The sequence below is a fragment of the Colobus angolensis genome, unplaced genomic scaffold, assembly GCF_000951035.1.
Source record: "Colobus angolensis palliatus isolate OR3802 unplaced genomic scaffold, Cang.pa_1.0 Scaffold642, whole genome shotgun sequence".
In the NCBI taxonomy this organism is placed as follows: Eukaryota; Metazoa; Chordata; class Mammalia; order Primates; family Cercopithecidae; genus Colobus; species Colobus angolensis.
The window spans coordinates 41,936-55,736 of record NW_012120066.1 but is presented as its reverse complement, the minus strand read 5'-3'; the positions used below and the strand labels follow the sequence as shown (position 1 = coordinate 55,736).

The following is a 13,801-nucleotide window of genomic DNA, read 5'->3' as shown; positions in this document are numbered from 1 at the left end:
CAAAAAAACTAGTGGCATTTTGCCCCTGCCCTAGAGGTCTGAGAAATGTTGAACTAGGGAGAGATGATTTAAGGTATCTGGCAGAAGAAATTTCTAAGTAGCAAAGCATTCAAGATTTGCCCTGGCTGTTTCTGAAAATATAAGTCATATGCATTCATGAAGAGATGGTCTGAAATGTGAACTTAGGTTGAAAAGGGAAGCAGAGCATAAGAGGTTGAAAAAAAAATTGCAGCCTGTCCATGTGGTAGACAAGAAGATCCCATTTCTTGGGGAGCAATTCAAGCTGGCTGCAGAAATTTGCGTTAAGTCATGAGGAGCCCAAAGGGATAAATGTCTCCAGGGCATTTCAGAGATCTTTTCCGCAGCCCCTCCCATCACAGGTCCAGAAGCTCAGTAGACAAAGATGGTTTCATGGTCCAGGCCCAGGACTCGACTGCTCTGTGCAGCCTCAGGACATGGCAGCTTACATCCGTGTCCCTCTCATGCCAGCCATGGCTAAAAGGAGCCAAGGTACAGCTCAGGCCATTGCTTCAGAGGGTGAAAACCCTAAGGTTGAGCCTGCTGGTGCACATAAGGCAAGAGTTGAGGTTTGGGGACCTCCTCCTAGATGTCAGATGATGTAGGAAAATGCCTGGATATTCAGGCAGAAGTCTGATGCAGAGGCTGAGCCCTAATGGAGTATCTCAATTAGGCCAGTGTAGAAGACAAATATGGTGTTGGATCTCCCACACAGAGTTCCCACTGGGGCACTGCCTAGTGGATCTGTGAGAAGAGCGCCACCTTCCTTCAGACCCCAGAATTGTAGATCTACAACAGCTTGCATGGTGTGCCTGGAAAAGCCATAGGAACTCAATGGCAGCCTACGAAAGCAGCCATGGGGACTGTACCCTACAGAGCCACAGGGTGGAGCTTCCCAAGGCCTTGGGAGACAACCTCTTGCATCAGTGCATCCTGGATGTGAGACATGAAGTAAATGGAAATTATTTTGGAGCTTTATGATGTAATGACTGCCCTGCTGGGTTTTGGACTTGCATGGGGTCTGTAGCTCCTTTGTTGTGGCCAATTTCTCCCAGTCCATGCACCCCATTGTATCTTGGAAGTAACTTACTTTTGATTTTACAGGTTTATAGGTGGAAAAACTTACGTTTTCTCAAAGGAGACTTTGGATTGTAGATTTTCATGATAATGCTGAAATGAGTTAAGACTGGGAGACTGTTGAGAGGGGATAACTATATTTTGCAATGTGAGAAGGACATGAGATCTGTGATGGGCCAGGGGTGGAATGATATGGTTTCACTCTCTGTTTCCACCCAAATCTCATGTCCAATTTTAATGCCCAAGTGTTGTAGGAAGGGTCTGATGGGGAGTGATTGAATCATGGCCTTCCCCTTTGCTGTTCTTGTGATAGAGTTCTCACAAGATCTCATGGTTTAAAAGTGTGGCACTTCTCCCCTTGCTCTTTCTCTCTCTCCCCTTCCAGCATGTGAAGAGGATCCTTGCTTCCCCTTCAGTTTCCATGATGACTGTACGTTTCCTGATGCCTCCCAGTAATGCCTCCTGTTAAGCTGGTGGAACTATAAGCCAACGAAACCACTTTTCTTCATAAATTAAATTTCTCAGTCTCAGGTAGTTCCTTATATTTGGGTGAAAATGGACTAAAACACAGGTTGAAATAGTTCTAGAGATCAAACATACAGCAATGTGACTATACTAATGAATAGTGTAAAATGTATCTTTTGCCAGAGAGGAAATCTTAGGTGTTTTTTTCACACACACACAGTAAACTAAAGGCACAAAATGATAACTCTCTGAGATGATAGGCATGCCAATTACCTTGATCATGATGAGCATTTCCCCAAGTATATCAATACATCAAGTGGTGTACCTTAAATACATACAATTTTGTTTGTCGGTGATAGCTCCATAAAGCTGAAAAGTTATAATGCATGCTTATATTAACACATATTTTATCAAAAACATGTGAGAATAGAAACAGAATAACTTGTATGAAGATATTTATAATAGTTTTGTTTATGATATTTTTATTGGAAACAAATTTAAATTCCATCAACAGGAAAATGAGTATATATATATAGTCACTTATTCACTTAATGAACCAATTTATTTATTTAATAAACTGTCATTTATTAATGTAATGGACTGATTCAGATATGAAATACCTACATGTGTATGAGTACATACGTATGTATTTATACATGATGACAAAACCTTGATAGATGCAATTACATGAATGAACCTCACAAACAGCAAAAGTAGCCCCTTACAAAAAATGATCTATAATATTTGATTCCATTTATATGAACTTCAAAACAAGAAAAATGGGCCGGGCGCGGTGGCTCAAGCCTGTAATCCCAGCACTTTGGGAGGCCGAGATGGGCGGATCACGAGGTCAGGAGATCGAGACCATCCTGGCGAACACGGTGAAACCTCGTCTCTACTAAAAAATACAAAAAACTAGCCGGGCGAGGTGGCGGGCGCCTGTAGTCCCAGCTACTCAGGAGGCTGAGGCAGGAGAATGGCGTAAACCCGGGAGGCGGAGCTTGTAGTGAGCTGAGATCTGGCCACTGCACTCCAGCCTGGGCGACAGAGCGAGACTCCGTCTGAAAAACAAAAACAAAAACAAAAACAAAAAACAAACAAACAAAAAAACAAAAAAACAAGAAAAATGGAGCTATAGTGACCGAAATCAGAACATTTTTCTATTTGCATTTCTCTAATGATTAATGATGCTTAGCATTTTAAAAATATATTTGATGGTCACTTGTATGTATTCTTTTGTGAAGTGTCTGTTTGTGTCATTTGCCCATGTATTAGTCCATTTTCAAACTGCTGATAAAGACATAACCGAAACTGGGAAGAAAAAGAGTTTTAATTTGACTTACATATCCACGTGGCTGGGGAGGCCTCGGAAGCATGGCAGGAGGCAAAAGGCACTCCTTAGCTGGTGGTGGCGAGAGAAAATGAAGAAGAAGCAAAAGCAGGAACCGCTGATAAACCCATCAGATCTCATGAGATTTATTCACTATCACGAGAACAGCACAGGGAAAATTGGCCCCCATGATTCAATTACCTCCCCCTGGGTACCTCCTAAAACATGTGGGAATTCTGAGAGATAAAATTCAAGTTGAGATTTGGGTGGGGACACGGACCAACAATATCAGCCCATTTTTAATAGGGTTATTTGTTTTCGCTTCTTGATTTGCATTTAAATTTCCTATAGATTCTGGATATTAGGACTTTCTTGGATGCAGCATTTGTGAATATCTTCTAACATTTTGTAGGTTGTCTCATTATTCTGCTGATAGTTTTGTTTGCTTGTTTGTTTGTCTGTTTGTTCGTTTTCCTGAGCAGAAACTCCTTAGTTAATTAGATCTCACTTGTCTATTTTTTGTTTCTGTTGCAATTGCTTTTGGATACTTAGCCAAAAATTCTTCGTCAAAGCTGGGGTCAAGAAGAATATTTCCTAGGTTGTCTTCAAGGATTTTATGGTTTGAAGTCTTACATTTAAATAGTTCATCAATTTTGAGTTAATTTTACATATGTTGAAGGTAGACGTCTGGCTTCAATCTCCGTCTTATGGCTAGCCAGTTGTCCCAGCACGATTTGTTGAACAGCACCATTTGTTTACTTCCTTACTGCTTGTTTTCGCCTGCCTTATCATAGGTCAGATGATTGTAGCTGTGCAGCCTCAGAAGGTGCAACCACTCAGAATGGCTGCCACTAAAAAGTCAAAATACAATGGATGCTGGTGGGGCTGTGGAGAAAAAAGAACACTTATACTGTTGATGGGAAGAAGAATTAGTCTTGGCCACTTTGGAAAGCAGACTGGAGATGTCTCAAAGAACTTAAAACAGAGATATCATTTTACCCAGCAATTCCACTACTGGATATACACTAAAAAGTAATCAAATAATTCTTTATTTGTGAACACATTTGTCAGAAACCCTCAAACTGTACATTGAAAATCTATGCATTTTTATGTTAATTTTGTCTAATAAAAAAAGAACATAGACAATTGTAGGCAATATTTTATAATGAAATTAAAATCTGCATAAATATATATGAAAATTCAAATACAAAATGTAAATGTGATTTTTACAATAATTATTAAAATGCATTCAGCTATACTAGAATAAAATCCCAGAAATAGGAAAGATAAAAGTGATATATTTAAATGAAAAATTAATAAGCACAAATTTCACAGATAATTATAACCTGACTAAAAACATGTGGAACCTTTTATATTATTAGTTATGCAAAATTAATAAACTAGTGTTATATTTTAACCTGCTTTATCAGGAAAAATTACAAATATTTTGTGTAAAATCATAACTGGGACAGCCAAGAGGAAAATAACAATATCTGCAAGCACATGTTTTAAATGTTAATATATTCTCAATGTTGGCCCAGTTATACAGCTGAAATTTGTAATTATATCATGGATTTGTTTGAGTCCTTGGGAAAAAGAATTTTAAGAGATGACTTAGAGTAGAGGAATAATCTCCAATACGGAGATATTAGTATCTCACCTATAAAGAAATTGAAAGTACATAATGTATGTAAAGTCCTGATAAGAAACTCTGTCCCATGGAAAAGGGCTTATCCTATTTGGTTGTGATACATTTACTGTTAAAATTATCACCTTCGTGATGTTTTAGAAAATTAAAGCAAAGCGTGATGAATTGAAGGTGATGTTGCTTGTTTGGTACAACAGCGGGGTGCGGATAATGAAGAGCCCTGTGATACCGAGGAGATGGCCTAATCCAAGGAGAGGGAAGCTCTAGGTCGTGTGGACTCACATGGGGATCCTGCTTCTGTGCATCCCTCAGCCACTCCCAGAAGCCTTCAGGAGACAGGGGTGCTGATGGGCCCTTGAGACGATCCAATGAGATCCGGAAGTGAAGAAAAAGATAATGGTCTGGGATGGATTTTAAAATTTAAAATAGAAATGGTATTGTAAATTCACAAATTATTGTTGTTTATATTCACAAGGTAAGAAGCAATGTTATGATTTGTGAATATAATATGTAATAACTAAGAAAATTAAGAAATAATTAAGATAATTATCATTCATCACTTCAAATTCTGATCACTTATTGTGACATTTCAAATGTAGTCTTTTTATACAAATATACAACTTTTTGTATATACAACCAATATACAACTTTTAAATTAGCAAATATAAATCAATTTACGTAAACAAGTAAAAATAACAAATCAATTATGAATTGCTCTAATAATTTATATTTTGATCATCATTAAGTTTGTTTCTTTAGGACATATTTTCAGAATTATTTTATCGGAATGTTTAATATGAATGCCTACACATATATGCATAGGTCTGTGTATTTACGCATCTTTGTTTTTTCTTTTTCTTCTTTTTTTTTTTTTTTTGAGATAGAGTCTCACTCTGTCACCCAGGCTTGAGTGCAGTGGCCCAATCATGGCTCACTTCAACCTCCACCTCCAGGGTTCAAGCAATTATCCTGCCTCAGTTTCCCGAGTAGCTGGGATTACAGGTGTGAGCCACCATGCCCGGCCTATACATCTTTCTGTGTGTATAAATATATGTCCCTATAGCTATGCAGTTGCTAATGTCAACAAATGTTAATAAAAGTCTGGAAAAATCAGTGCAAATAATTAGCAATGTATATTTCTCGAAAGTATATATTTAAAAAATCTATATGGAATTTTAATAATATTTTAACACTAACAATAACAAATTCATAATAAATACAAGTAATGAAATATCACAGCCTAGAATGCTCCAGCGTTCTGCAAATACAAACCTGACTTTTCCAGCTGAGGACAAAGGAAACCTCCCCCTGCACCTGCTCCTGGGACCTGTCCCGTCCTCAGTGGGTCCCAAGCGCCCCCTGGTGGCCCCGCGCGCCCCTGCAGGGAGGTTTGTGTCTGGGCTCGCACTGACCTCGCCTCACTGTATCTCTAGCACAGTAATACACGGCCGTGTCCTCGGTTTTCAGGCTGTTCATTTGCAGAGAGGTGATGCTTTTGGAATCATCTCTGGAGATGGTGAATCTGCCTTTCACAGACGCGGCGTATTCTGCTGTCCCACCATTAGCTTTGTTTCTAATGAAACCTACCCACTCCAGCCCTTTTCCTGGAGCTTGGCGGACCCACTCCATGTAGTAGTCACTGAAGGTGAATCCGGAGGCTGCACAGGAGAGTCTCAGGGTCCCCCCAGGCTGGACCAAGCCTCCCCCAGACTCCACCAGCTGCACCTCACACTGGACACCTGCGAACACAGAGACACCAAGGTCAGAAACTGCCACACAAATCCACAGTTTCTCCCACTCATGTCCCCTCACACTCAGTATTTCTAGTTCACCATGAATTACCTTTTAAAATAGCAACAAGGAAAACCCAGCTCAGTCCCAACTCCATGGCTGGTGGTCTGTGTTCAGTGCTGGTCACCAAGTGGAAACTCCTGGGAATCCCAGGCTGGGGCTCCTCTCCCAGAGCTGCAGGGTCAGGGCTGGGCTGGTTTTTATCAGCAGAGGGAGGACGGTATTTGCATGTCTCCTACTATATAGCAAGCTCTGGGGTGGGGCACCTGAGGAGAGGACGAGCCCAGATAGGATGACTGTGCCTTGCAGGAGTTTGCTCTCAATGATGGTATTTGGAAAATATTTGTCTTATAAAATTATGCTGTGATAAACACTTTGAACTGATCACCCTATTTTATTTGTACATACTTGTGTAAATTATGTTTTGTCACAGCCAATGGTTTCTCCACGTACAGATGTGGAAATAAACCACACATGGAAAAGGGGCTCTGTATGTATCTAAGGGCTCATGTCTGGGATGAGTAAGCCCCGGTACCTGGGCCTGTGCCCCACTTACTCCCTGAACCAACTCCAGGACAGAGCTGGGGGTGCCTAATGTGGTTTTGGAACCCACTTTCTGTAGTGAGAACATGTGTGATTGTGCTACATTCTAGCATTCACCTAAAAATATGGTGAGAACTAGGGTTAGGCAGATACATTTCTAAGTATTTTTGAAATTTAACATACATTTTTTTCCATCATTCTATCACTCCTTTCTTGTCTAAGTTTCCAGTTGTTTGCTTGTGATACATTTTATAAGTTTAGTTTACATGCAATAAACTGTCACATATTTAAAGTGTACAATTGATAAACATGAGGTAACCGTCATCGTTATCAAGGTGGACAAGAGAATTCTCAGCATTTCCTTTTGCTCTTCTATATTCTGCCTCCTTTTTCCTTTCTTCCTTCTACCATTTCCCTGGCAACTACTGATCTTTGCATTGCTGCTGAGTCATTTTAATTATCAGAATGTATAAAAATGAAATAACATGGTATATATTCTTATTTGTTTGGCCTGTCTTAAATGATTAGATATTTCACCTTGTAGTTGGTATAGCAGACTTTTAAAATTCTAAATAGTGGGTAGTATTCTAGCAGACAAATTTACCATAATTTGTTTTTCTATTAAGCAGCTGAACAATATTTGATTTTTTTTATTATTCTAGGTCTTACCAAAGATCTGCTATAGAGCTTGGAAATGTACATAGAAAAAGAATGTATTTTTTCTTATTTTTACAACTGCATCAACAATAAAAGATAAATACAGAAGATGGAATTTTGCAAATTTTCTTTAATACTTTTGATATTTAAAGTTTCAAAACAAACAACAAATGTGGAGTTTTGGGAGAAGCAAATTCTTGTAGAGAGTAACAAAGCCAGGATTTTAAATTAGCTAAGGCAGAGTCTGGAGTATGAAATAGAAGGTATTACAAGATAAAATACAAATATATATTGGATTGTTTGAAACTGTGTGTGGTGCGCATGTTGTAGTGTGAAATTTTAAGGGACCACATACTGAAGAGCTATCCTACCCTCTTAAATCCCTTTGCCCAAGAAAGGGGAGAGTCACGAATCTTCCTTCCCTGAAGTGTCTGTCAGGGAGAGAACAGGAGCCCACACTTCTGAAATGTGTTCAGCCCAACTCCCTTATTCCCATCACAGAACTAAGAATTTACCCTGCAGGGGCAAGTCACTGAAACCAGAATCCTAGGGTCACTTGTTCAATGTCTCAGGAATTGAGATGGTAACACCAAGATCTATTGAGAAGCAGCTCCCCTGTCTTTCTTATGGAATCAGAGCCTTAGTCTGCAGGGCAGGGCAGCAGATCTGCAAGGTGATCACTCTGATGGAGAACACCGAAGCTGTGGGAGGGAACACCTGGGGAAAACAGGAGGCCTCTACCCCAGGGGAAGGGCAAGAACACACAGACCAGCATCTCATCTGGATGAGGGTCAGGAACACTCGCAAGGTCACACACAGATCCAGGGTCACGATGCCTTCCTAGGAGTATGAACCAAAGAACATGGACCTAGGAATATGGACCCTTTAGTCTAATGTCTTTCACCAATTGAGAAATTGTCAGTAAATAAAACACTTGAGTGCACCTGAGGGAGCTGAAAGAGCTTCTCTGGAGGATGAAACAAGGTAAAGAGACAAAGTCAAGCAGAAAAGACAAAGAAGGTATCATTGGAGGATCTGTAGTCTCTGGTGGGTGTAGAAGGACAGACTTCAATTCGTTTTTGAAACCTTTTTATCAGTCTTTAGTAATTTATGTGATAAAATAATTGGTCTCATCAATGGCGTCTTATTATCCCCATCAGGGATGAGGGTCCATGTGGTGCAGTTCTAGTCATGGGGGCAGGAGAGATGCTCTGTTGAGGTGTTCCAGGTCCTTCAGAGGAGAATCGCAAAAAAGTCTCTTCTCCACTTCCAGACAATCTATAATATGTGTGTGTGACCCTTGGGAATGTTGTCCCCATGGCACTGTATGATGGGAGTCCCCTGCGAGTGAAGCTGACTTTCTGGATGTATCAGTGTGGAAAATTGAGAAAAGAAACTGCCTGGGAAGATGAGCTGTCAAATTATTCAGTCCTGGAGCCACTCACATCCAGGCTTCCTGTTTCATTAGGTTGTGATTTTCCTCATTGTTTAATCAGCCTAGGTTGTCTTTCTTCATTCTCTGCTAAAATAGGCACACATACTAATCTAGAGGCTTTGGGTTAAATAAGTAACTAATTTCAAAATTAGAGCAAGTCCCAAGTGAAGTCAGTTACCGTGTGGTTAATAATGTGGTAGACAGGAGACATGGCTGTATACTAAGAGAGTGTTCACATCTATTTTATATTAGTTAGCAAAATCTTTTGTATATCCCTTAGATAATACGCCCATTGCGACCTTTGATTTAGCATTATTTCTTGATGAGTAACACCTAAATAATAAGTGTGATGGTTATTAACCAATAATTTATATTACAAGTACAAACTTCCATTTGGGATCTATTCCTCTACCTGATGTAGAGGAATCCACCCAGAAGGCAGAATTTATTGCACTTATTAGAGCTTGTTAATTAACCAAAGGACAGGATTAAATACAGATGTTTTACTGTAGTGCAGAATTTTTTTTTTTTTTTTTTTTTTTTTTTTTTTTTTTTTTGAGACGGAGTCTCGCTCTGTCGCCCAGGCTGGAGTGCAGTGGCCGGATCTCAGCTCACTGCAAGCTCCGCCTCCCGGGTTCCCGCCATTCTCCTGCTCAGCCTCCCGAGTAGCTGGGACTACAGGCGCCCGCCACCTCGCCCGGCTCGTTTTTTGTATTTTTTAGTAGAGACGGGGTTTCACCGTGTTAGCCAGGATGGTCTCGATCTCCTGACCTCGTGATCCACCCATCTCGGCCTCCCAAAGTGCTGGGATTACAGGCTTGAGCCACCACACCTGGCCTAGTGTTTTCAAAATAATTTTGAATTTAGCTTTTTCTTGTTCTTCAAGTTCTTTAACATGCATTTGTATGTTGGTTAATTAAAATATTTCTGCTTTTTGATGTGGGCATTTATTGCTCTAAACTTGCCTCATAATACTGATTTGGCTAAATGCCATAAGATTTGGTATGTTGTGTTTCTATTTTTGTTTCATACATTTTTATATTTTCTTCTTAATGTCTTCTTTCACCCATTGGCCATGTAAGAGTGTTTTGTTTAATTTTTGTGTTTATATTGTTTTGAAATTTTCTCCAGGTTGGGTGGTGGCTCACACCTGTAATCCCAGCACTTTGGAGGCCAAGGCTGGTGGATTAGTTTAGGTCAAAATTTCAAGACCAGCCTGGCCAACATGGTGAAACCCCCTCTCTACTAAACGTACAAAACTTATCCAGGAGTGCCTGGGATACAGAGAAAGAGTCTATCTCAAAAAAAAAAAAAAAGAAAAGAAATTCCTCCAGTTACTGATGTTTATTTGATTCCATCTTTGACTCTGTCTTAGTCAGATAAAAAGTTGGTATAATTTTATTTAAAATTTCTGATACCTGCTCTGTATTAATATATGGTCAAGCCTGAAGAATGTCACATGTGCTGAAGAAAAGAATATGTGTTCTGAAGTTATTTGGTGCAATGTTCTATAAATGTCATTTCCATTTGGAATATAGTGCAGTTTAAATCCAATGTTTATCTGTTAATTTTTGGCTAGATAACCTATCCAATGCTAACTAATGTGTTAAATTCTCCAACTATAATTGTATAAGATTAGCATCAATCCCTTACTATGTAATAGATTTGCTTTATATATTTGAGTTCTCAGGTGTGAGTGCACATATATATATACACACACACACACACACACAGACAATTATCTGTTTTTGCTACATATATATGACATATATGTGTATACATATATTTATAATTGTTATGTATTCTTGCTACATTGATCATTTTTTATTATATAATGTCCTTTTTGGTCTCCCTTTACAGCATTTGGCTTAGAATTTGTGTCTGCAATAACTAGAGCTATCTGTATTCAGTGTTGGTTTCTGTTTTTGTAACATATCTTTTTTCCAACCATTCATTTTTAGTCTGTGTGTAGATTTGCAGATGATGTGAGTCTCTTGTAAGCGGCATAGAGTTGGGACTTTAATAAAATCTATTTGAATAGTGTAATTTTAATTTAGGAATTTTATTACATATAAGGTTATTATTTATACATGAGTATTTACTCAAATTATTTTCTTTATTGTTTTATGATTGTATGTATCTCTATCTTTGTATTCTCTTTCTGTTTGGTTTTATGATTTGATGTTGTTTTGTGGTAATAACGTGTGTTTCTTTTCTCTTTTTTCAATTGTTTCTACCATTGAAATACAATTTTTGTGTGTTTTTTTCCAAGCTGATGGTTTTCATATGCTGGCTTTTATACAAAAATTCCCTTGAATATTTCTTGTGTGACTGGTCAAGTGTGAAGAAAATATCTTAGTTTATCTCACCTCAGAAATAATTTATTTCTCTTTTATTTCTGAGAGAAAGACCATCTGGGTATACTATTTCTGAACTGGGATTACATCTCCCTTTATCAGGAAACAGGAAAAGCAAATGGAAAAGTGAAAGCCAAAAGTGAAAGCCACAACTGGAAAAAAAGAAAATGGATATGACAAAAGAAATAACTAAACTAAATAACAACAACTAAAAAGAAAGAATACGGAAAGCAAAAGAAATATCAAAACAGTGCTGATATTGAATTTCATATTCCATTGTCAAGAGAAGGGTCATATATGGAAGCTGTGAGTTTCTATATGACACTGACCCTGGTCCAGACTCCATCTTGGGTATGATCAGAAACCATAAACAGTATTTGAACCATGGAATTTCACTAAGATTACTGTTCTGGGTCTGATTGGAGATGACCCACCAGAACACCTAAGCTTTTTCAGGACTCTGATCTTTTTGATATTGGTTGGTACTTTTTCTACTCTGTAAGTGTCAGTGTAGATTTTGTGCATGGCAAAATATGTCCTTACATTACCATGATTATATATATATATGTGTGTGTGTGTGTGTGTGTGTGTGTGTATATATATATATAAAACAATGGTACACACAGAATTCTAAAATGAAGAGGTTCCCTAAAGAAAGTGACAGAAGAAGATGATGAAGTCCCACATCCTGAGAGAAAACCAGCCCCTAACCTTCATGTGAACCTGCGTCTGGAGTGGACTCTGATCAGTGGACCTGAGTGACCCCTGTAGCTGATTTCCCTCCAGCGTTCCTGTAGGGAGGTTTCCACCTGGGCTCACATTGACTTCTCCTCACTGTGTCTCTTACAGTAATAGACAGCCATGGTGTCAGCAATCAAACGGTTTATTTGCAGATACAGTGAGTTCTTGGTGTTTTCTCTGGAGGTGGTAAATCTGCCCTTCACAGAGTCTGAGTAGTATGTGCCTCCACCACTCGCATTCATGTAAGACCCACTCCAGTCCCTTCCCTGGAGGTTGGTCCACCCAGTGCATTTCATAGCTACTGAAGGTGAATCCAGAGGCTGCACAGGACAGTCACAGAGATGCCCCAGGCTGTACCAAGCCTCCCCCAGACTCTACCAGCTGCACCTCACATTGGACACCTGCAAACACAGAGACATTCTTGTCAGAAACTACCACACAGAGCCACAGTTTCTCTCACTCATATCCACTCACAGTCAATATTTCTAGTTCTTCTTGATCATCTTTTAGAACAACAACAAAGAAAACCCAGCGCATTCCTAACTCCATGGCATGTCTTCAGTGTCCAGTGCTAATTACTCAATGGAAGCACCTTGGTATTCCAGGGCTGGGGCTTCTCTGCCAGAGCTGTGGAGTCGGGGCTGGGCTGGTTTTCATCAGCTGAGAGAGGGCCCTAGTTTCATGTATCCTAATATACAGAAAGCTATGGTTTGGGATGCCTGAGGAGAGGGGAAGATCAAGAGAAGATGAAAGATTCCTGGGAGATTTACATTGAAAGTTAATATTGATCAGTGAGATGATTATGTGGTTTTTGTTTTTACTTCTATTTATATGATGAATCACTTTTACTGATTTATGTATGTTTGAGAATGGAATACAATACAGTCATAAGAATAAGATCATGTTATTTGCAGCAACATAGATGGAGCTGGAGGTCATTATCCTAAGGAAACTAACACAGTAACAGAAAATTACATACCATCTGTTCTCATGTATAAGTGGGAGCTAATCATATTAACACAAAGAAAACAACAGACACAAGTTCCTACTCGAGTGTGGAGGGTGGGAGGAGGGTGAGAATTGAAAAACTACCTATCAGGTACTATGCTTAATTCCTTGGTGACAAAATAATCTGTACATCAAACCAACATAAGTCACAGTTTACCTATAAAACAAAACTTGCACAGGTTCTTCTGAACCTAAAAGTTTAAAAACATTTTGGCTACTTTTTCATTATTAATACAACACTTGAATACACCTTAGTTATTGCAAATGCTCTCCAGAATATTTTTGTGTCTGTTTTTTATTATATTTTAACATAAAAAAACTTAGATTTATATAACTATACAAGTTAATAATGTATTTTGAAACTTCATAGTCACACCCATACATAGACACACACACCTGGCAATGAAACATACATGTGCACAGGCAAAAATAAATGCATTTCCAAACATCAAAGTGACATACATTTGTTTCTATGTTATTCTATTTAATTTATATGGATTTATTTATATTTATAGCTTAAGGTTTTAGTCCAAAGTAACATTCTTCTATGAGTAAGTCTGTCTATTCCAACGTAAATTAAGAAATATATGTAAATGCATGTTTTAGTAAAACTTACTGTAACTGCCATTATTGGAAAAGGCATCATTGAAATATACAATGGTATTCTTTACATACCCTGTGCTGGCTTATTTCCCATTTTTACTAACAGCATACTTTTTAAATAAACGTTT

General features: G+C 38.6%; 1 gene segment (V, D, J or C); it reads right to left on the bottom strand.

Annotated features, from left to right (window-relative positions):
- LOC105527715 overlaps positions 1 to 6,499 on the bottom strand; it is an 18,887-nt gene extending 12,388 nt beyond the window's left edge. Inside the window, 3 exon segments of the V gene segment in view lie at positions 1,921 to 1,929; positions 5,961 to 6,277; positions 6,381 to 6,499. Of these exon segments, the coding sequence occupies positions 1,921 to 1,929; positions 5,961 to 6,277; positions 6,381 to 6,426 (372 nt within the window).
- Positions 6,500 to 13,801: the final 7,302 nt, after the last annotated feature.